Below are 22,605 nucleotides of genomic sequence, written 5' to 3' on the forward strand. Positions count from 1 at the left end.
CATCAACGATGCTTCGGCATTTGACTCTTCTTTGGGCTGTCTTCACCACCTGCTTCCACGTGTAACTGTCTCTCCTCACTTTCTCCATCATGCTTCTTTGCCAACTATTTTTTGGCCTCTCTGGTCTTCTTTCTCCTTGGGTAGATTAAATTATGTCAGAGCCTGTCTTGTGATGTTATGGTCAGGTTTTCTAATTGTATTTCATCCCCACTTCCTCTTTCTGATTTGTATATTTTGGTCTTAAGATATAAGACATTGACATATTTTTTGGTCACCGACAGATACTTTTCTTAAAAAGCCTTGCATGGTTTTTGGCCCTCCACCTAGATTTGCTTTTTTTCTTCTGTGATATAAAGTAACTGGACAAGATCTCCTTTTTTGTTAGCTAAACAGTACATTTTCACATTATTACACACCTCTTGGAAGGTTTTTACAAATGTATGTTTAAGCCGCTGACAGTATTTTCCTTTCTCTTAGATTTAATTTAATGCTGCTCAACAGTTGTTTTTTTTTTTCATGATTAGCAAATATAAGAATAATTCCTCATTAAATTCTTTCTCGTACAAAGTCAGCTTTGCATAAAATTTAATTGTTGAAGATTATCCTTCTGGGTGGGGTCGTCTCCCATGATGGGCGGAGTGGTCACTCTTGCTGTGTCTTCCATCCAAAATATTTTCCCTTTCCACATTGCTATTGTCTTTTTCTGGATTGAAATTGCTTTTTATTTTTATTTTTTTGTTTTTGTTCCTGGTCCTGACAGGGCTGCTGAGAAGAGCAGTTAATGCATAGTTCCTTTTTTTAAGAGAAGATATTTTTTCCCATGTAAATCCTCTTTCTGCTATGTACTTTTATAGTTTTTAGTTTTGAATATTTTGGACTTTTTGTAAACATTTGAGCTTATTCTTCACAACAGGGTTCTTTGCTTGGACCTGGATCGGACTTTTAGGTGATGTCAAAACGGGCATATTGCTAGATTGCTTGTCGAATATTCTATACCCTATTTTAACCAGTCCCTTTGTCTTACTTTTTCTTTGGTGCTTTCAACTTCTGATCTACAACTCCCACTTTTCCCCATCTTTTTTTTTTTATTGGCGCTGAAATGACCGAAAAGTGCTGTAAACCTGCTAAAAACATAAAAATCACAAAGATTTTCCTTCTTGCGGTAGATTTAGTTCATTATCATTTTTTTTGTTCTTTATGATTTAGTTGTCCAGCTATTAAGTATATTTTCCTTTTCAAATTTTTTTGTGAAACATCTCATTCCTTGCGTTAAAAAAAAATGTATATTGTATAATTTGAAGCTGTATGAAGAGTTTTGTCACTTTTTTTTGTTTTTATGACAAAGCCCAACAGGTGACTTGTACTTTATGATTGGGTATAAATATTATGCCTGAATTTATTTTTTATTTTAATAAAATTAATGATTGAACAGAATAATGTGTTTTACTAATTTTACAATCCTGATTACTTTGCCAAATTTATAGAAATTGTATCAGAATTAGTCTTAGAAAAAGCGAGAGTGTATGAGTAAATGTTATGGAGTGTTTTTACTAGTGTTGATGTTTTCTTTGTTTATTTATCTATGGATTTAAAATTCTGAGAAATATCATAAGTATCTAATATTTGTATTGGCTATTTCTCCTCTGTATCCTGTGTAATATATGCAGCATGATCCGACAATGAAGAAATTTTTGAATGGAAAATGAATATTTATTTTAATCCACCTTATTTTTTTTTAATTTCATATTTCAGGACAACATTGTGGAAGCAAAGCACCACAAGCTGGCACGTAGCTTACGTTCTGGTCCCAGTGATAGGGATTTAAAACCTGATGCTAAAACAAGGGATCAGTTAAATGTAAGTAGATATGACATCTAATGCTGAAAGACATAACTTGTCACAGAAGTCATTTTCAATTTTTACAGATATTTATAATTTTTGCTGTTTACCCTTTTCATTTTACTTTTATTCTGCAGATGATCCATGTCAAACAGTAATTGCATGAATAATGTGAGGAGAGGGTGAAGTTATTTCAATATTATGAATCTCTAAATATGAAAAAAAACTATTAAGAAAGTGTTTGTTCATGAATTGATTTATCTTTAATCACACAGTCATAATTTTGGAATGTAAATATTTCCTACTTAAAAATATAAATGCCATTTATTAAAAATCATTTTCCTAACCTTGCAATTTGTTTACACGACCTTTATAGGCAAAATATATAGAGAAAAAGAAGTCCTATAGAGACCCATGGAGCTTATCCTGGTTTCTGAAGCACTAAATGGACAATAGCAATTGCTGGCTACCCATTTCATAGGATGCTAGTCTATTGCAAAACACTTTCCATCAGATCTAAAAGACCCAGCTATTCAATCACTGTTGAGTGGTCAGAAATTAACTGGACTGCAACCCGGGACGATTTTGGTCTCTTTGCATGAGGCGAGTGCTTACCAACTGAGCTATGGGACCTCCTAAATTTTTTGAAGCTACTCATTTATACTTCGGGGCCAGTCTCTCATTTCCTAGATCATTTGTCATATCCAAGTCATAATAACTAATGCGCTATTATATCCACAGTGTTTTCTTTCCTTTTTTTTTTTTTTTATGACAGTCGATTTAGAAATGATTTCATATCACCATATCAGTCCTTAAAGCTCAGTTGATATAGCGTTCTCCTCACAAGCAAAAGGACTGGTATTGATTTGGGTTGAGTTAAATTTAGTTTTCTGACCCTCTGTTTCCTACCACCCCCCAATGATTGGGTTACTAGGTTGGTCAGGTCTAGCAGAAGGTTTAGCATCCTGTTCAAAGGGCAGGAGGCAATTGATACTATCTATTAAACACGGCGAGGAACGGAATGAACTATGGGTCTTGTGGGTTTCTGTTTTTATAAAAAAATTTAATTGATTTTATTGTTTAACTTCAGTTCATTGAATCTTTTTATAAAAATTGTTTCCCCTAGAAAATTGTTGGATATCCACCAACTCAGACTCTGACTTCAGAGGAACAAGATCTGGTTTGGAAATTTAGATACTACCTTTCGTCACAGAAAGAGGTATTTTATTTTATCAGTCATCAGCTTTATTCATAACCTTTGAAATTATATCATTACCTTAGTCATAATCCTCAACAAATTTTATTACATTTATTTCATGCTTTGGAATATAAAAGATCTGCAAAATGTCTAAACATGGTGAAAGAAATAAAAATGCCCAGAAAAAGATATGAAGGACATTTAGAGCTGATCTAAGATAAGTGGATTGTATGTGTGCTGGACCTAAAAGTCCTCACGTGATAATCATTATTGCTGATAATTTGTTTGCTTTTGGTATTGAATACTCTGCCCTTCTCTACAGGTCAATCACTTGACAATTGAATTTTTCTACTAGAGAGATCACAGCAATGTCAAAGTCTAATTTGATTTTGTCTTTTGTTTTATTTTAATTAAAAAATACATGGCATTTATATCACACATTTTCATCGCTGAGTGATGCTCAATGTATGTTTCAAATAAATATACGAAAATTTACATAAATAAAACGTACACCACATTGATATCAAGAGCAGCAGTGTATGTAATATCATATCAATATCATGAAAATAAACGTTAAAAAGGTAGTGCTTTAACAATGATTTAAAACTAGCAATAGATTTTGCTTCTCTTCTTATCCTTCTGGGCAGGTCATTTCACACCAGGGGCCCAGTGTGGGTAAATGAACGGCCACCATAACATTTTAAATTATAATTATTTCTAAGAGTAAGCTTCGTTTTGTCATTTGAGGATCGTAAATTCCTATTTGTACATATATTTCTAACAAGCTTTTAATGTAGTCAGGTGCTTCATCATTTAGGCTTTAAAAACACAGCAGAGCAATCTTAAAAATGATTCTTTCCTTGACAGGCAGCCAGTGCAGCTCATACAGAATAGGCAGGGAATGTGCCATTTCTTTTGCCTTGTCACTAATTTAGCTGCATCATTCTATGTGAGCTGTAGGCATGATCTTTTATCATGACTTATGTGAGATAAAAGACCATTGCAATAGTCTAGACGTGATAAAACAAAGAGTTGTGACGAGTTTCATTGTTGCATCTTAAGTAACGAAATCTCTAATGGTGGATATTTTCTTAAGATTATTTGTAAGTTTTACAGAGGCTGCCTACTTGCATTTTCATAGAAAAATCATGTTCCAGGAATACACCGAGATTTCTAAAGCCTATCGTGGGCTGAATTGGACAACCAATTATATTCACACTTTAATGTCCTATCAAGCCATTTCTGCTTTTATTTCTAGTGCATAACATAAAATTGTTGGAAGCACAACGTCGAGACATTCTTTCAGCAGATATGAGGGAAGGGAGTCAAGATCACAATGCATAGATGGACTTTTCAGGTCTCTCTCGAACTTCCTCTTCGGTTGCAGGTTCAAGGGAATCAAGAACTTATCCATAAAAAGATTTGAAGGTCATAGAGACTATTGTATTTAACAAAATATCTTCTTGATGTATCCTTTAATTTTGAGTATGATTCCATTGGACTTGAACCCTCAGGGCAGAAGATCAAGGGGAAGGCCACGATGATTGTGGAGAAGAATTAAAGAAGCTGATATACAGAGAAGTGATAAGACATGGAACGAGATAAAAAAGTTAGCTCAGGATAGAGAAGGATGGAAACTGCTTGTCTGTGGCCTATACCCTGACCCAGGGTGAAAAAGGCAATGATGATGATTCCATTGTGTCTGAATTCGTTTTTATTACTTTGCACCTGGAACATTTTAAAAGATATGTGAGAATTTGTTTGTTTGAAAACCAAAAGATGTCTTTTTAATTCTTTACAGATGAGAGAGTTTGTAAGGTTAGAATTAAATCTAACCTGATATCACAACTACAAGAATCTACTTCAAATATCTTGCAATAATTATATTTAATACTTTACACAGGCTTTAGCCAAGTTTTTAAAGAGCGTGAACTGGAAACTGCCACAAGAATCAACAGCAGCATTGGAGATGCTAATGGTCTGGAGCCCGATGAATGTAGCTGATGCCCTTGAGCTCCTCAGTCCCACATTCACTCATCCAAAAGTCAGAAAGTATGCGATCATGCGTCTGCAACAAGCAGATGATGATGTAAGTAATCATGATTAAATATTCAGTATTCAATTATTATTATCACCAAGGCTTTTAAAATTATGATAATGTTACCATTTTAATTTTAAAGCAAAAAAAAAAAAGATTATCATGATTATTATATTATTGCAAGCAGTAGACTGGTAACAAAATTATGTATCTAAATATTTTACTTGTCAATTGCTAATATCTGGTCATAGACATTTGAATGTTTCTTTTTTTTTTTAAACTCAGGACTAAATATATGTCCCAGAAACTTCTATAAAATCTGAAATATCTTTTCTACTGTGTTCACACTCATCTTCTACATGATCTTCATTATTATCATTATAATTTGTTGATTGATTTAGTTTATCTATCCATTCTTTATTTCAGGACTTAGTATTATACCTACTACAGCTGGTTCAGGCTTTAAAATATGAAAATTTTGATGAGATAAAAAACAGGAGTGACAGAGACTTCATCACCCCTCGTCCTGATCATGAAAGTTCCTCAACAGCAGCCCGTAAAGACTCAGATGTTCATAATATAGGAGAGCAAGTTGTAGGACTGGATCAGCATCCATTAGCACCTGTCATGAACGTTTCGTAAGCAAAAACGCAATGTAATATTTTACACTTTGAACTCGTATAATTTCATTGTTGGATTTTATTGATAAGTATGTTTTACTTGTTTTACATCAAGGGAGGGAAATACAAAAGCTTAGTTTGGAGAGGGAGGGCACATCTTTTACTGTTATGTAGATTTTGAAAGCAAATTGTTGTTATTTACATAAACAAAATTAACAAGGAATCGATGAGTGAATATTGGTGAAAAATCCCACTGAGAAAGGAGAATACGTATGAAGAAAGAATTTTATTTATTTTTATTTTTTAATTTTATGATGCTCAAATTTTGTGAGGTGGCAAAATTGTAAAAAAAAAAAGAGAGAAGGAAGGAAACACAGCAAGCAAAAGATAAAAGGAAAATGTCACAGTCGAAAGATTATTGAATAATTTTATAATTGACCAGGTTGATCTTGGAATGACTTTTCATCCAATCTTTACTTTTTGAATTTACAGGACAACAAGTTCAACCGATGGGGATAAAACCAGGTTTGTTAGTTTTCATAAGATTATTTAAAATTTTAACTTATAATTCCTTCAGTTGGCAATAGTGCACATTCTTCTTACGCAGGTACAGCCAATAAAATGATGTATTTGGCTGGAAATTTTGTGATTGAGAATTGGCATCACATTAGAAAATAAATGTTATGTAGTCTCTGGACCACCACTGGCTACCTTGAAACGTTCTATTAAAATTTTTTTCTTCCTTTACTTTTAACTTTAAAATATTATTATTTTGTTGTCTCTTTCCAAATCTCCGCTTTCCAAATCAACATCCCAAAGTTGATTTCATTAGTTGTTAAGTCAGAAAGATATGTAAAGATTTATTTGAAGTGTTGAACGTAAATTACAAATGGTTGTTATCTATCATTTACCATAAATCACAGTGGTTAGTCATTTTTAATGTATTATTGATTACACAGTGGCCATCTGTTTGATTGTGGCATATTTTGCTTTGTATTCTACAGTTTTATATGTCATGTGCAACACTGTAATGTGTAATATCTGGTATGTGAAGTGAGGTTCAATTTTCTTTTCCCTCTTTTGAACATTTGTCAGGTTCATGTTTTAGCTCTTCTTTTTCTTGTATCAATTTATTTATTAGGTCAGACTCATCATCTACGGAGAAAGAATTGTTGGATGCAATGAACAGTGGTGGATCATCGGGAAAAGATGAAAATCCATCATTGGATGAGGAGGTAAGGAAACAAAATTGTTTTCGATAGTTCTAATACTTCTAATAAGAGTGTCATGTCGTATTTCTGCACAATCTTTATCTAAGTATCATATAAAGCAACGGTCTATACATAAAATCTTCAAGAAGACAGTCATCTCATGGCAATTACGACCTCCTGGCATAATTCACAAAACTTGACTCTCATTGTTTTGTAATCAACCATAATAATAATAATAATAATATAATAATAATAATAATAATAATAATAATAATAATAATAATAAAATAATTATAATAAAAATAAATAATATAATAATAATAGTAATGATAATAATATAATAATAATAATAATAATAGTAATAGTAATAATAGTCATAGTATTAATAATAATAGTAATAATAATAATAATAATAATAATAATGATAATAATAATATAATAATAATAATAGTAATAATAATGATGATGATAATGTTTTTTCTATGACACCTATTGTCGAGACCCGAAGTGCTTTACACCAGCATGCCTGTTGACATTCTTTCATTTGCATAACATGAAAGTGTACAGACATTAGCACAGATGCATAATAAGAATTTCTTAATTTCCCATGAAGGTTCAAATTTGATACAACTCTCAAAAATTCATCATTGAACACTAAAAGCCTTATCAAATTACATGTATTTTTTTAAAAACGGTTAAAAATAATGTTTTAGTTACTGTGCTCATTAATGGAGTAAATAGGTGATTCCGAGGTGTAGTGGTTAAGAGAGGTAGATTCCAAGAGCAAACTACCAATGTATTCAGTTCGGGATTACAAAAAAAGTCCAAAAACGCTTTAACAATAATATTTTAGATACTCTTCTCATTAATGGATTTTAAAAATACTTTCTTAATTTCAGATGGTGAGTGGGGAGGTCACTTTTAGTGTGCCTTCTATCGCCCTAGATCCAATTTCCTTTTCCCGGTTCCTTTCTGTCTTTGTCTTGGATTGAGGTTACTTTTGTTTCATCCTGGCCTTGACCGGCGTCCTTGGCTGAGAGGGAAACATTCAAATGTATAATATTAGTTTTTGGTAGATAGGTTTTTAAAAATGTGAAATTGTTTGAACATTTGAAAGTGTTCTTTTTAGTAGGACCTTGTTCTTATGTCTGGATAAGACTTTTAGGTGATCTCAAACTGAATACATTGATAGTTTGCACTTGGAGTCTACTTCTGTTCCCTATTTGAACCAGTCCCCTTTGTCTTACTTTTCTTGGTTTCTTTTGATCGTAAATCTAGAATTTTTGACTATCCCATTTTTCTTTATTTTCACTGGCGATGAAATGACCTAAAAGTTTCCCCAAGCGCTGTAAATAAGTTCTTTTATTTTATATTTCTTAATTTCAGATGGATTTGGTATCATTTCTTATTTCAAGAGCTTGTAAAAATCCTGTGGTTGCCAATTATTTCTATTGGTAAGTTTAAACTAATCATTTCGAAAAAAAAAAATTCTTTGGCTTCAATGAAGCAGAAGACATAAATGATAGTTGTTTTATTTGAGAAGTTTATGTTTCATATTTTTGGTGATAGAAGCTGTGGACTGTAAATAAGAAACAAAAATGAATATAACAGCTTCAAAAAGGAATTAAATATCAAACACAGAACGTTTTGGTCTCAAAACCCTTCTTCAGCCAACAACATAAAAACTATAAAAACATAAATAAATTACTTTAAAAAAACGGACATGTGAAATATTTAGTCAATCTGTTTGTTTAGTAATATATTTATGTTTTTATTGTTTTTGCTGTTGTTGTTTTGTTAGCTGAAGAAGGGTTTTGAGCCCGAAACATTTCATGTTTGGTATTTTGATCTTTTTTTGAATCTGTTATATTGATTTTTGTTTCTATTTTTGGTGATAGACAAATACACGATAAAGGTGGATGAGCCATAACATTAGGACCCAGCTTTTACTTTACCAGTTGTGTCAGTGTTTTTTGTTTGTTTGTTTCCTTCCTTTCTTGAACAAGAAAATGTAATCCCAGTTCTAAATTCAGTTTTGCTCTGCTCGGTAGCTAACACCTGGTCTATTTATTTGACCCTAAAGAATTAATTGTCTCATATTGGATAAATAATGTAAAATTTATTTTATTTATTCACTTTGCGTTATTCATTTTTTCTTTGTATTTAGATGAATTAAATATGTCTCTTCAATTATTTCTCAGGTATCTGATTGTTGAATGTGAAGATTATCCTGATATGCAAAACACAGAAGTGGTGGAAATGTACAAAACGGTCCTCAAAAGGTTCAGTTTTGCACTCAGCAAAGTAAGTTTAAAATATGACAAGTGTGGTTTTGCCTGTTATCTCTCGGCGTTAAAAAAGAATATTACTTCATGACTGATAAAATCAAAGCATTCAAGTGTATTTAAATAAAAAATATTTGAAATGCTATGAACCCAAACTGTCTCATATGGGAAGCAAATTTGACTTCTCTTTATAATTTTATTATTAACACAAAAGTTAAAGAATTAATGTTGTGGAGTCTTTGTTTAAATAGCGAAAAAATATTATGGTTTTTGTTTTGACCCTCAGGGTTCAGCAGAGTGCAAACGACAAAGGGTTTTACTGACTAGGCAAAAAAGTTTCCTCGATGGCCTGTGTACATTGGTCAAGCATTTGCAGAAAGAAGGAAGTCAGAAGAAAAAGGTGAGTATGAGAGAAGTTAATTTTTCTATCTTCTTTTCATTTAATCAAATGTTTTTATATGCTTTCAAAATGGATGATATCACTTCATATTTGACTGACTTTTATCTTTGATCTACAATTTGTAGTTTGTGTTTTATTGTAATTATTAGATAAACCTTTCTATAACAATTATTCCAATTCATTAGAAATCTTCAGGATGCAATATTGAATTAGAGTATTTTTTAAAATATCAGAATTTAAAGGGAATTAAAACTAATCACAAGATTTACTGGGCTTTTTTTTTTAATCCCAAGAGCATCAAGTTGGGAGGTCTAAGAGAGCATACAATTAGGCAGTAGTAGGATAGTATGTTTCCTCTCCATGCTCAGCAAAAATCTCTTCCTTTGGCTTACTCAGCTCTCATAACCGTTACTTGGTACTTTAATGGTTTTTAGTTTTTATCCATTGCCAATTTAGTCAGAGCTTTCCCGAGAAGAAACTGATTCCATCTCATCTTCTGATGATAAATAGACTCTACGATAGTCATATCCAGTTGTTTGTCTTTTTTTAAAATTATTTTTTGTTGCTTTTTCTTTTCTTTTTTTTTTTTCTTTGTTAAAAGATTTTTTACAAAGCAACATGGTCCCCAGACTAGTGAAATTAATAAGTTATTATTTCCCTGTTACGATTTTCTCAATAAGGATCTCCAAAAAGTATCAATTGGAGAGTGAATATTTTCCTGTTGAAAATTTTCTTGGCTAATTTATGTTAAGCATTTATCAATCAGTCATTATGATCTTTCACAATTAATTCTGTCAGGAAAATTGATTATATAAGACTACTTATAATTTGAGTAATTAAAATATGAGAAGCCAAATCAACCTCCATGGATATTAATTTTGATATATTGATTATATTTCCTTCAAGCCATCAACCCTTGTAAACCACTGCGCTTTTTTGTTTTGTTCAATGCTAAAGAATATGAAACTCATTTTTAAATTTTTAGATGAAGTAAGCGGAATATTTTTAAGATTCTTAATATTGCACGTAATGTGGCATCTTACGTTAATACAAGTGAGCAATTGGCTTGGAGGAATGTTAAATTTTATTTCATACGAATGGCGCTGTACACACTTTCTTGTTTATTAAAGACTGATCTTGACATTGATCTTGATTCCCAGATCGAGAGACTTCAGGCATTACTTCACGACTCAGAGATTGTAACAACCAGTGCTTTCAACTTTGAAGCCATCCCTTTGCCTTTGGATCCTACAATGATGATCACGTCAATTGTGCCTGATAAATCCTCTGTATTTTCTGTGAGTTTTCCTAAATACGTACATGTCCTTATAAGTGTAGTAAAATCATTTTCTATTTTATTCATGTTAGCAGACTTGGTAGTCCTCTTGAGTCTTAACCCTCTCCTTAACAACTATAGGAAAATTGTCATATTCGTAACGATAGGGCTTACATTTTTTTCATTCTGATTTCTCTTGTACGTCACAAAATCTAAAGACATTAAAAAAAAAAAAATATTACTATAAGAACTTGTCACTGTGATGTCGTTCTCACTTTGCTGAACAAAACGATAAAGTGCATGTTCTTCTTATGGCTTTTGTGTTTGAGTTAAGAGAAAATCTGTTTCTATGCTGTGTGGCAATGAAGATTCTGTCAAAATCATGAAAATGACTGGTAAGGAGAGTGTTAGGTCCCATGGAGTCGGAGGCCATCATCATTTCTGTTGCATAAAACTGTCAGTAGCAATTGCTTGCTGACCTACAGATTTGGATGCTAGTCTATTGCAAAGTACTTTACACTAGATCTAACAGACCCTACTACCCACTTACTACTGGATGGACAGGAGATTCTGGTCCTTTTACTTATGATATGAATATTTTACAAATTGAGTTATTGAATTATCAGGACTCCTAATGTAAATAGATATACCCAATTAAATTAGTGTTAGAATGCAAGACTGTTGATGTGGTATGATTTATTTCCAATGTGGATAATATCTTCTCTTTTTAATCTTTTTTTATATGTGCATAGCCTTAGCTTTCTTTCTGTCACTTAAGAAAATAAATATAAAAGAAATTATTGTTTCAAATGTTTTCTTTTACGAAACCAAAGGATAAAGCAATTCAAGTTTTATGACTCTTAGTCATTTTGTCTATGTCTCTGCTCAAAGATATAAGCCGATTTTTTTTCTTTAGCAAAGATTGACCGAATAATTAACCAATAGATTTTGTTTCTTAGCTTATTTCCGTTTTTGTTTTGCATTCTTGATTTGACATTGTGCAGTTAGGCTCTAATGTAAAGGGAACCTTACCATATTTTAAGTGTACTTTCATTTTTTGCTAGATATGAAAGTCTGTGCATTTGTTTATGTAGTCTTTTTCTTTTTCTTTGAACAGAGCAAGCTGAGTCCTTGTCTTTTGACTTTCCAAACAGACGACAATAAAGAATACAAAGCTATTTTCAAATTTGGTGATGACCTTAGGCAGGACCAGCTCATTCTACAAATGTTTCAGCTGATGGACAAAGTATTTTGGACTGTTTTTGTGCTCTCTTTTCATCTTTTATTTCTTTTGTTTTAAAAATAATATTGCATCATTAGTGTTTTAGTCTATTGTATCATTAGTCTAGTACATGGGAATTATTCTATTTGGGAAAATCGACTATTTTGATCATTCTGGAGCACTGTTAGTGAAATCCATCAGATTTTTCGTTTTTCATTTAAAAAACCCCAAAAAACTCTGTTTATTTTAAAGTGCCCTATAGATATTGAATTGATTGCATTATAATCATCAAATTAAGGATTTTTCAGATAATTTTGCTGTGCGTGTTATTCTAAATTTGCCATTTTGGATTTTCAATAAATGATAAATATGGCAAGCAAAAATAGAAAGATAGAAATTTATTTCAATGAAAATGAATAGCTTTGAACTAGTAAATATTAAAAATCGATTTATCAAAGCAGTTAATTTTATTTAGCAAAACTTGTCATATTTTTTCTTTGATATTTCAGCTGCTTAGGCATGAGAATCTTGATCTGCAGTTGACTCCTTATAAGGTCTTAGCCACAAGCACAAAACATGGTGAGCATTTACCTTGAGACTTGAATCATACTAATACTTACGTAATTAATTTTAACACGGAATCCAATAGTAAATTTATTTACTTTTCCTTGGCTTTCTGAATATGCAATATTTAAACAACGTTATGTCTTTGTTTTCTTTCTTTTTCTTTTTTTTTTTTCTTGTTGAGGGGTGGGAGGTTTTTATTTTTTAAATTTTTTTTTTACGCCTTCAACCACCCTCTCCCCCCCCCCCCCCCCCCCCCTAATGATTTCTCTTCCAAAAATGAATAAAATATTCTATTTCATTCATATTAGAAAAAAATTAGGATAAAATCATAAATTAAGTTACATTTTTTTAAAAACCACACGTTTAGTTGGGCTTTAGATCATGCTATCGTTACGTACATTTCGGATTCAAGCATGCTAATTGTCTCTTACTGAATTGTTGCCTTATAAACTGCACACCTTAAAGCATGGTAACTTTGGCATCAGACATGCTTTGTTGCAAGACCATATCTGATTCTGATTGTTAATTATGTTATCAAGGTTGCCAATTTTCTGTATATTTACGGAAGTCAGTTTGTTATAAAACTCCCTGTGTATTTTCCAATTACCTGCTGAATAGAAAAAAGTAAGTAATATCTTTTTACTCAGCACTCAGTACGGTATCGTTCTATGAATTTGTATGAAAGTTAAGTAAAATTTTGCCTCCTGAAGTGGCAACCCTGTGTTATTCATTCCCTTTGAACAAATGAGTCATCATAGCTGTGAGTGTTAGAAAGCGAGATGGAAAGAAGATAAGCATAGAGAGAAAGGCAGACGCACACATACATGTGCACTTACATGCTACACACAGGCACACAAGAAACAAAGAGGGGAACGTTTTACATACAATTATGCCTAAACACTGGCTGCAACAATCAAACTCAATTACTGAAATATTTTCACCAAAATAAGACCGACCCTCCTCAACACCAACATTCTCCGCTATGACAAATTACTTCATATTTTTTTAACTGAATGTTTTTATTCCATTTTTAACAGATGAATTATTATAATAAAAATAGAATTAAAGAAAAAAGGAAAACTAAACAAAACAAAAATAAAACAAACACTACAAGGGCGGGTAATGATGGACCAACATTGTGTGGTGTTGTGAAATCATGACTAACCAACAAAGGGAAATGACTTGAAATTTTATTAGTGGAAATCTTTGGTTTATGTCTACTTTGAACTCAAGCACACTTCATTATTAAGCATGCCCAAGCCTCCTCCCGATAACCATGCTGAAAGGCAGCATGGACTGTATTAAATTCTGACCATTCTTGTAATTTTCTTTCTTTCTTTTTTTTTTTCAGGATTTATTCAATACATTGAGTCTATCCCCCTGTCAGAAGTCTCAAGAGAGAAAGCAATCCAGAAATTTCTTAGGCAGCATAATCCCTCCAGCACAGGGCCGTATGGTATTGCTGCAGAAGTTATGGACAACTACGTCAAAAGCTGTGGTAAGCCCATTAGAGCCACCAGACAAAAAATGGACATTATTGTATAAATTTCACAATGCTGCTCAATGGCATTTCATCTATCAGTAATATATTAGACGAGCTACTCTATCACTGCCGGGCAGATATATTAGCGGGAGGAACGAAGGCAGGAGGAGAAAAAAAAAAAAAATTTTGTGGCTGCGTAGAGGCAAAATTCTAGGGGCAGCGTGGCTCAGTGTTACGGTCTTTGCTTCGTGCCCGAAAGGTTCAATCCCCCGCCGCTGCGCTGTGTGGCCTTGAGCAAGTCACCTTGCCCTAGCTCACTTTGCGGCGCTGCTCTGCAGCTGACGCTTGGGTTATTCCAGTCTTTCCTTGGATTGGACCCTAAAGACAAATTTCCCCTTGGGGTTGAATAAAGGGAATTTTATTTTATTTATTTTTTATTTATAATTTGATTTTAAAATGTCCCTACTGTTTATATTATTGGGATTATCATGATTGTAAATTTTAAAAGTGTATTAAAATTTATTATTATTAAAATTCCTATAAATAGTAAGCTTCCAATCCGTTGTAGTTTACAAAAGTTGAACAATTCTTACAGGCTTATACGGTTTTCACGAAAATCGGTATGTCTGTCCAGTTCAGTCATCAAAAATAATATGAAAGTCCTAATTGATTTCACTTGTTCATTGAATCTTTCCCTAGCTGGCTATTGTGTACTTACTTACCTCCTGCAAATTGGTGACAGGCATTTGGACAATCTGATGCTTACAAAAAATGGTTTGGACCTTTTAACATTTTTAATTAATTTTTTTGAATTAGATTTGTTTCTATTGTTTGGAATGTGACTTAAATGTTTATGCAGAATTTTACTTTAATTTATATAAAAGGACTTAATTATAAAATGATGATAAATATGACTATGATTTCTTTCATGTTCCTGCAAGTTTAATGAAAGGATAAAAGGTATGATTTTTTATATAAATTCTCAAACTTTTGTGCATCATTTTCATCTTATTTTTAAGAGAGATAGATTGAAATTCAAATAGGAACAGTTTAACCATGGCAAATGCATATCTGATGATGAAACAAATGGAAAAAAAATATACTTTTCAGATTTTTCTTATTAAGTTGAAGAGAAAGTAATGTGACCCCAACAAAATAATTTGCTTTTAAAATTCGATTTATTTTGCATTTCCAGGGAAAATGTTCCATGTTGATTTTGGATTCATCCTTGGTCGCGATCCCAAGATCATGGCCCCTCCAATGAAATTGAATCGTCAGATGGTGGAGGCAATGGGTGGTTACGAATCGGAGCATTTCCAGAGTTTCAAAGTCTTTGCATACACAGCATTTCTTGCTCTACGCAGGTAAACCAGATGTTTGAAAAGTACCCTCTTGTTACAAGTGTATTATGTTAACAGATTTAAGATCAAAGTTTTATGTATTTGTTACGATAATAAACAGGGAGGTCGATTTTCATATCAAAGTGAGCAAAGCAGAAATATAAGATTCATAGTGTGAAGCTTTTTTTATAAGACCTTTAAGTTTATTCACATTATTTTTTTTTTTCATCGGCACATATCATTTACTTTTCTCTCATATTGTGTTCCCTTTATTTTAAGACATTTTGTTCAAGTGAAAAATACTTGCTGTCAAATATTTGGAATGCAAATGTTAAAGTTGTGAAATGTGACAATGGCAGAAATGAGTCAATAGAAACTTCTCATTGTATTAATAATAATAAAAATAAAATAAAAATAGACACGCATCCCTCTCTTAGTCACGTTTGTCATGTCATTATAGCCACGTGTCCTGGTTTTATTACTCTTATATAGGTCAGCCAATCTGTTCATGAACTTGTTTTCTCTGATGGTTGACACAAGCATCCCAGACATTGCCCTAGAACCAGACAAGACCGTCAAGAAGGTAAATCTTTGAAAATATCATAGCAGAAATTATATTCATGAAGATGATGATAATAATTTTAGAATTGCCACTCAGCAATAAAATCAATATAAACAGATTCAGATTTTTATAGTAGAATGGTAAAAATAGCTTTTATTGTTTTATTCATCAGTAAGTTTTATGTATTCTAAAATATTTTAATGTAGTGATTTGAAATCCTGCTTTTCACATAGAAACGGGTTATTTATTTTTTTTCCAATTTGGTACACATTTTATATTAGTTGCTTGAAACATTCCAGCAAGGAGAGTAATTCCAACAATTACGATCATTGATGTTTTCTTACTGACGACAATGGTACTATTATTGTTGTTTTCATTATCAATGTTATTATTATGATATATTAGTAATTTAATTATAATTTTAGAAGTCTTCGTGTATTGATTTTACATATTTAGGATTTAATTGTATAAACCACTTAAAGATGTGAAACATATTTTTAAATATAGATATAGCCAAAATAGAAATTCTCATAAAATTCCAATTCTTTTTTTTTTTTAAATTTAAACACGGATGACGCTACAGTAGAACATGAAAGTAACGTACTCGGAAATAGCGAGAACTCGGAAATAGCGAGTAAAATCTAAATCCCCGTTTTTTTTCTCTTATTTGAGTCAATAAAATTAGCATGCAAGTAGCGAGTATGAAAAAGAGGTCAACTCGGAAATAACGAGCATTTCCTGCCCCAGCCTAGGACTTCGAACGAAGTAAAGCAAAACACCAGACTAGGGCGATTTAAATATTTTTAGCCTAGCTTCTTTTCCTTTCTTATTTTTCGTTACGAGTAATATTACATACCTAGTTGCCTAGTCGAGAGTACATAGTAGGCGAAACAAATTTGGGTGTGTGTGTTTGTGTGCGTGTGGGGGTCAATTATTCACCCAATGTGATGCCACGCGACGCGCGAGGTAAGCACTGGCAGCCAACATGTCAACATGCCTCACTTCGCAGCATCGGTCAGCGAGTCGCATTCGTTAACGACGACACGATCAGCGAGAGAGGGGAGCATGGAACCATCATTTCAGTGGGTCAGTGATTGAGTGATGCGCTTGCTCACCTCATCAAACATGCCTAGTGCATACAAACACTCGCACACACACATACACGAAATCTTGATGGAAATGGAAGGGGTGGATCAACCTCAACCTGTGACCATCATTACGTAGATAACGAAGGCCGTTCAACCCCGCCCTCACCCCACTTTATCCACACACAGTCATTTGCACGCACGCGCGGCACACACGCACAAACAAACACACACACACACACACACACAGTCTTTCCATATTTTTGTACGGCCGAGTGACCTTTCCTGGCAACACGGGAATAGCGAGAACTTGGAAATAGCGAGTAATCAGGAGTGGACCCGTCGAACTCGCTATTTCCGAGTTCTACTGTATTCAAATTAAATCTATCTCTTTCCAACTTGCATCAGGTTCAAGAGAAGTTCATGTTGTCCCTGAATGATGAGCAAGCAGTTCAGCACATCCAGATGTTGATAGACGAGAGTGTCAATGCCTTCATGCCAACTCTCATGGAGTATGGACACAAAATGGCACAGGTGAGCCAAATGTTTTTTATATTTTAATATTTTAATTTAAGTTAATTGATAGATTTTTAAAAAGCTATTTTAGTGACCCCCCCCCCCCCCCCCCCCCCCCTCATTTAAGCCTTGGTTAGGACATTTTACCCAGATAACTTGATTATTCCATCTGTCATATGAATATATCCTTCTCTGTCAACATTTTTTAGTAGGTATGCTGAAAGACAACTCATGCTTTTCTCTCTGGGCTGGTGTCTCAGTTTCTGGTGGTAATCAAATCAGGAAATTAGACCATTTCCAAAAAAATTTCAGAATAACTCGATACATTTTGTTAGTTTTAGGTCATCAAATGTTACAGGATGTTCCTGAGACAGTGGATTCTTCTTATGTCCACAGTCGTATTATCTCTTCTATTCCCCCGTATATCATTTATCCTTTCCATATGTCCTTTTCCTGGAATGAGACCATTTGGTTTCGCCAGAATTCTTCTTGGATTCTTTTTGTTTGTTTGATATAAATAATAATGTGAAATTGATTGTAAGCTTCATTTATTTATTCGAGCAGCAACATTTACATTTTTTTGTTTGTTTGGGAAACGATCAGGTGGATAAATCATTTTGATCTGATATTCTTTGCCCCGTTTTCAATCTGTTGTCTGGATGGGGTTCCTGGCCTCCTATTATGGGCAGAGGGGCATTTACTGTGTCTTCTATCCCCTTATATCTGTTTTCCATGCTTTCTGTCTCTGTCTTGGAATGAGATTACTCAGTTTTATCCTGACCCTGGCTGACTGGGATGGAAACAGTCAAATGTATAGTTAAGAGTTTTAGATGATGATATTTTTTTCTTTGTAAATCACCTCTCTGTTATGCATTGTATTTGTATTGTGTTATATATCTATATATAATAATTTGTAAACATTCGAGTGTGTTCCTCTTAGTGGGGACCCGTCCTCGTGTCTGGATGTGACTTTTAGGTGTTCTCAAACTAATTACTTTGATAGTATACTCTTGGAATCTACATGTTTCCTGTTTGAATCAATTCCCCCTTGTCGAACTTTTTCTTGGGTGTTTTAATTGTAATTCTACAACTTCTTACTATCCCATTTTCTTCCTTTTTACTAGTGCTGATATGACCTTAATGTGTTGCAAGCGCCGTAAAACCCTAAAAACATTTTTTAAAACAAGTCAATCTTTTCTACTCTTTATCATATTAAAAAAAAAAATCCTCTTGCCATTGATATAAAAGTTGTGCTTCAGACAAAGCTGTTACAAATTTAATTTCAGTAATTTTTAAACTGGGCTGTTTTCCTCGCTTTGAATAGGATGCTGCTCTATCACAAAGTACTTTCTGCCAGATCTAGTTTACCCATCTACCCAATCATTGCTGGTTGGACAGAGAGGGTCAGAAAATATATATCGACTTCATCCAGGATCGACCTCGGTTCCTTTGCATGTGAATGTGAATCAATTGAGATACTGGGACTGATAAATAATGAAATGAAAAATGTGTTTCCATATTACCTTCTGAGGGAATAAACGTTTCATTGTGAATCCCACCAAGATATAAAACTATTAAAATCTGCTATATGATTATTCATGTTCACAAATTTAAGGCTTTTCCTTTAAATTACTTCATGGCCTTAATCCAGATCTGCTTACTTGTAAAATTTAAAATTCATAATTTTTAGATGAAAATTGTAGTTGCTATAGTTTAAGTTTAAAAATCAAGAATTTACCCTCACAATGATTAAATAACACTTTACAATCCTTAATATTATGTAGTCTGGCATCAACTTTCATTTTCGATAATTTTCAACGACTTTGAGATGCTCATGAACTTCTGATATTGAAGCCAAAATTTCCTAATTCTACTAATTTTTTCATCATAGTGGGCAGGTCCATTGAATCTCACTGGAAACATTCTTCAATAGAAACCCTATAGTGTTTATTAAGTGGTCCTTCAGAGCCGGAGTTTATCCCAGTTTCTATGGCATGAAACAGACAAAAGCAACTGCTTGCTATCCTTTGGATAGGATGCTAGTCTACTGCAAAGTACTTCCCACCAAATCTAACAGACTCAGCTACCCATTCACTGCTGGGTGGACAGGGGGGGGGGGGGGGTCAGAAAAAATCTCGACTGCACCCAGGATTTATTTTGGTCACTTTGTGTGTGAAGCGAGTGCTCTACCAACTGAGCTATCGGGGCCCCCCTTAGTGTTTATGGTTATGAACAAAACACTGATGATAATTTTAATTATTCATCATCATAATGATAATTAAGTTGTGAAAAATTATTTCAGAAAAAAAAAAAAATTGTTCTCCATTTTTAGTTCTTTATTTTGTAAAATGCTTTAAATTGTATTTTTTTTCTTTCTCCGGCAGGCTTTACGTAAATAAGACATTCCAGAACGTTGAGATGGTGAATTGGAACAGCATAATTCATAACAACTTGCTACAATACCTTGTCTTTCAACATAAGGGTACATCTTGTACTTATACAGAAGAATTCATCCCCTTTAACTTGATGCAGATCATTATTTTTGACATTACATTTTCAGACTTGCCATAATCCTTTAGAATTACGGTGTGTTGCATGTCTTAGGGATAAGAATGTAAGGAGAGTTTGATATAAATAAGTGGTTGTTATCGAGGATCATTTATTTTGTTTAAATCATCAGTCCACAAATAGAAATTATTGAATAGTATGAAAAATGGAAAAAGTTGCAAATTTAAGACAACAGAATTCATTGTATCACTTTTGTTATAGCTTTCACTAATGGTGTAGTCTTGCTAAGTTGTTCTAATTAAGAAGGCAGTTGCGGCAATATGTTGCCTAATTCTTTCTGTCATGTTTTCACTCAATCATAATCAAATATGCATAATTCGTCTTCTAAAACAAGAATAAGCTATTACAGTCAAACCTAATTTTCTGCTTCCTTTCATTTTGGAAGTTTTGTAAAGATGTTATTTTTAATTTCAATTCCATCGCTTTGTAGTTTCAGCTGTCAGAAAACTCTGTCATGTAGGATTTTGGTAAGCCTGAATTTTGTAAAGAATATGGGTATATATATGTTCAATACTTCAAATTGTGCTTTCATATTTTCTAGTTTTCTTCAATTGCGCAGCAACATTTTCTTCAGTTCATCTGAATATCCAATACAGCTCATGGAAAGAAATCCAATTGTTATTGTATGAAATTCTTTCATTTCATTTTTTAAATTTGATGATTGGGATGTATGGTTGTTTCCATTATTAAAACAATTTTTTGGTCCAATTTATGATAGATTTCATGTGTCCGATTTTTTTTTTTCTTCATTCATCGTCTTCAAAACCAGTGCAATTCTGAGACGTTTATATGACAGAAGGTATTTGTTTGTTTTTACGTTAACTTTAAAATGGTTTGAATGAATGATGCAGTGTGCTTATTGAGAAATATTTATTGTTTAAATGTGTACTTTTTATTTTTCTTTGAAAAAATTATGAATAATGTTCATTTATGAAGTAAAAGAATAAAGAGCCATTGCGCATAACATTATTTTGGTTTTCATTTTATGAAGAAAAAAAAAAGTGAAATAAAAACCTTTACAGATTCTATTTTTAAAACCTGACATTGCTGGATAGCAATCCCTTTGGCTTGGCCACAGCTTTTTCAATCTCTTCAATTTTCTTATACTTTTTTTTATCCTTTTCATGTGGCTTTGTGTCCCTGATCTAGAATTATATGGTTATATTTTGCCGGAAACCTGTTGTTTTTGTTTGTTGCTTTAGGTCTCTTCCAACACAATTGAGGTTATATGAGAGACTGCTGAAACAAAAAAACAAGCAATCTAACAAAAATAGTACAAATGTAAATCAAAATCATAACCTAAAGATATCATAAGCTAAATTATAAATAACCAAGAACAAACAGGCAGAAGATTTACAGAAAAAAAAATATCCCTGTCAAAAATACAATCACAAACCAAAGAAGCAGGATAGGCTAGTAAAGAGAAGAAGAAACAACATCACTATCGGATCGTACACCGATGCTCCCATCCAACCACCCGCGGAAACCTGTTGAGTATTTTGGCTGGCAACAGGAAAGTGATAGTGATAGCCAAATGGGAGGATATTTTGTGGTAGATGAAAAATATTCTCCATTATTAAATCATCTGTCAATCATGTTTGTTTTGTTTTGAATATAATATATTGTGAGCATTTGATAGTATTTTTTCTTAGTTCGATCTTGTGCTTGTGTCCTAATGGGACTTTTAGGCCTCTATTGTACAATGATAGTTCTGTTCCAGAACAGACATGTCTCATCCCACCACAGGCTGTCTTCGTTTCAAAACAGGTCCCACACCAGAACAAGACTATTCCGAGTCATACTGTTCAGTTCGTTTCTAGTCTTGAACTAGAATGCATTTTAAACTGTGGATTAAACCAATGTTGCATGTTCCTATGCTTTACTGATTTGAAAAAAAAAAGAGAAAGACAAAAAAAAAATAAATATTAAGTGCATCCTTTAATCCTTTTTATTTCACTTTTGAAAACTTATTAAAAAAGAAATCAATCTACATTTTATGCAATCAGTAAAGAAACTTCAGCTCAAGAGTTGTTTTATTATTTTTTTGTATGCCGTCAGTGGGACCTGAGAATGGGGTTTTGGCCCATTTGAAACGAAACCAAAAAAGAAAGTTCAAAGTTGCATAACATTTGAACTACTTGCCCTACCATGTTGGTTGTGGTATTGGAAGTCTTAGAATTATAAGTACTTTCCATAGCAGATGTACATACCTGCCAACCCTTCCGGAATCATTCCTATTTTCACTCTTCCTTTTCTACAATTCCGGCATTGTCTCTAAAATTTTGATTTTTTGTTTGTTTGATTGTTGCTTTAGGTCTCTTCCAACACAATTGAGGTTATATGAGAGACCGCTGAAACAAAAAAAACAATCTAACAAAAATAGTACAAATGTATA

At 32.9% G+C, this 22,605-nt stretch overlaps 1 protein-coding gene across 2 annotated transcripts in view; it reads left to right on the top strand.

Annotated features, from left to right (window-relative positions):
- The window catches only part of LOC144966400 (phosphatidylinositol 3-kinase catalytic subunit type 3-like), a 30,071-nt gene extending 8,897 nt beyond the window's left edge, over nucleotides 1-21,174 (top strand). The window contains exons 7-24 of one of the 2 annotated variants that reach the window (XM_078902803.1): nucleotides 1,753-1,857; nucleotides 2,966-3,058; nucleotides 4,941-5,126; nucleotides 5,502-5,713; nucleotides 6,188-6,220; nucleotides 6,837-6,930; nucleotides 8,293-8,360; nucleotides 9,108-9,210; nucleotides 9,478-9,591; nucleotides 10,752-10,889; nucleotides 11,985-12,113; nucleotides 12,599-12,668; nucleotides 14,008-14,154; nucleotides 14,839-14,913; nucleotides 15,335-15,503; nucleotides 15,972-16,062; nucleotides 17,535-17,660; nucleotides 20,027-21,174. In XM_078902803.1, coding sequence (XP_078758929.1) covers nucleotides 1,753-1,857; nucleotides 2,966-3,058; nucleotides 4,941-5,126; nucleotides 5,502-5,713; nucleotides 6,188-6,220; nucleotides 6,837-6,930; nucleotides 8,293-8,360; nucleotides 9,108-9,210; nucleotides 9,478-9,591; nucleotides 10,752-10,889; nucleotides 11,985-12,113; nucleotides 12,599-12,668; nucleotides 14,008-14,154; nucleotides 14,839-14,913; nucleotides 15,335-15,503; nucleotides 15,972-16,062; nucleotides 17,535-17,660; nucleotides 20,027-20,041 — 1,968 coding nt within the window. In that variant the 3' untranslated portion in view covers nucleotides 20,042-21,174. Of the gene's footprint in view, nucleotides 1-1,752; nucleotides 1,858-2,965; nucleotides 3,059-4,940; nucleotides 5,127-5,501; nucleotides 5,714-6,187; nucleotides 6,221-6,836; nucleotides 6,931-8,292; nucleotides 8,361-9,107; nucleotides 9,211-9,477; nucleotides 9,592-10,721; nucleotides 10,890-11,984; nucleotides 12,114-12,598; nucleotides 12,669-14,007; nucleotides 14,155-14,838; nucleotides 14,914-15,334; nucleotides 15,504-15,971; nucleotides 16,063-17,534; nucleotides 17,661-20,026 lie in introns of both variants that reach the window. The other variant, XM_078902802.1, reaches the window with a different exon arrangement.
- The last annotated feature ends 1,431 nt before the right edge of the window (nucleotides 21,175-22,605 follow it).

This window comes from Berghia stephanieae, chromosome 2, assembly GCF_034508935.2.
Source record: "Berghia stephanieae isolate SIO BIC M18660-M18661 chromosome 2, UCSD_Bste_1.3, whole genome shotgun sequence".
Lineage (NCBI taxonomy): Eukaryota > Metazoa > Mollusca > Gastropoda > Nudibranchia > Aeolidiidae > Berghia > Berghia stephanieae.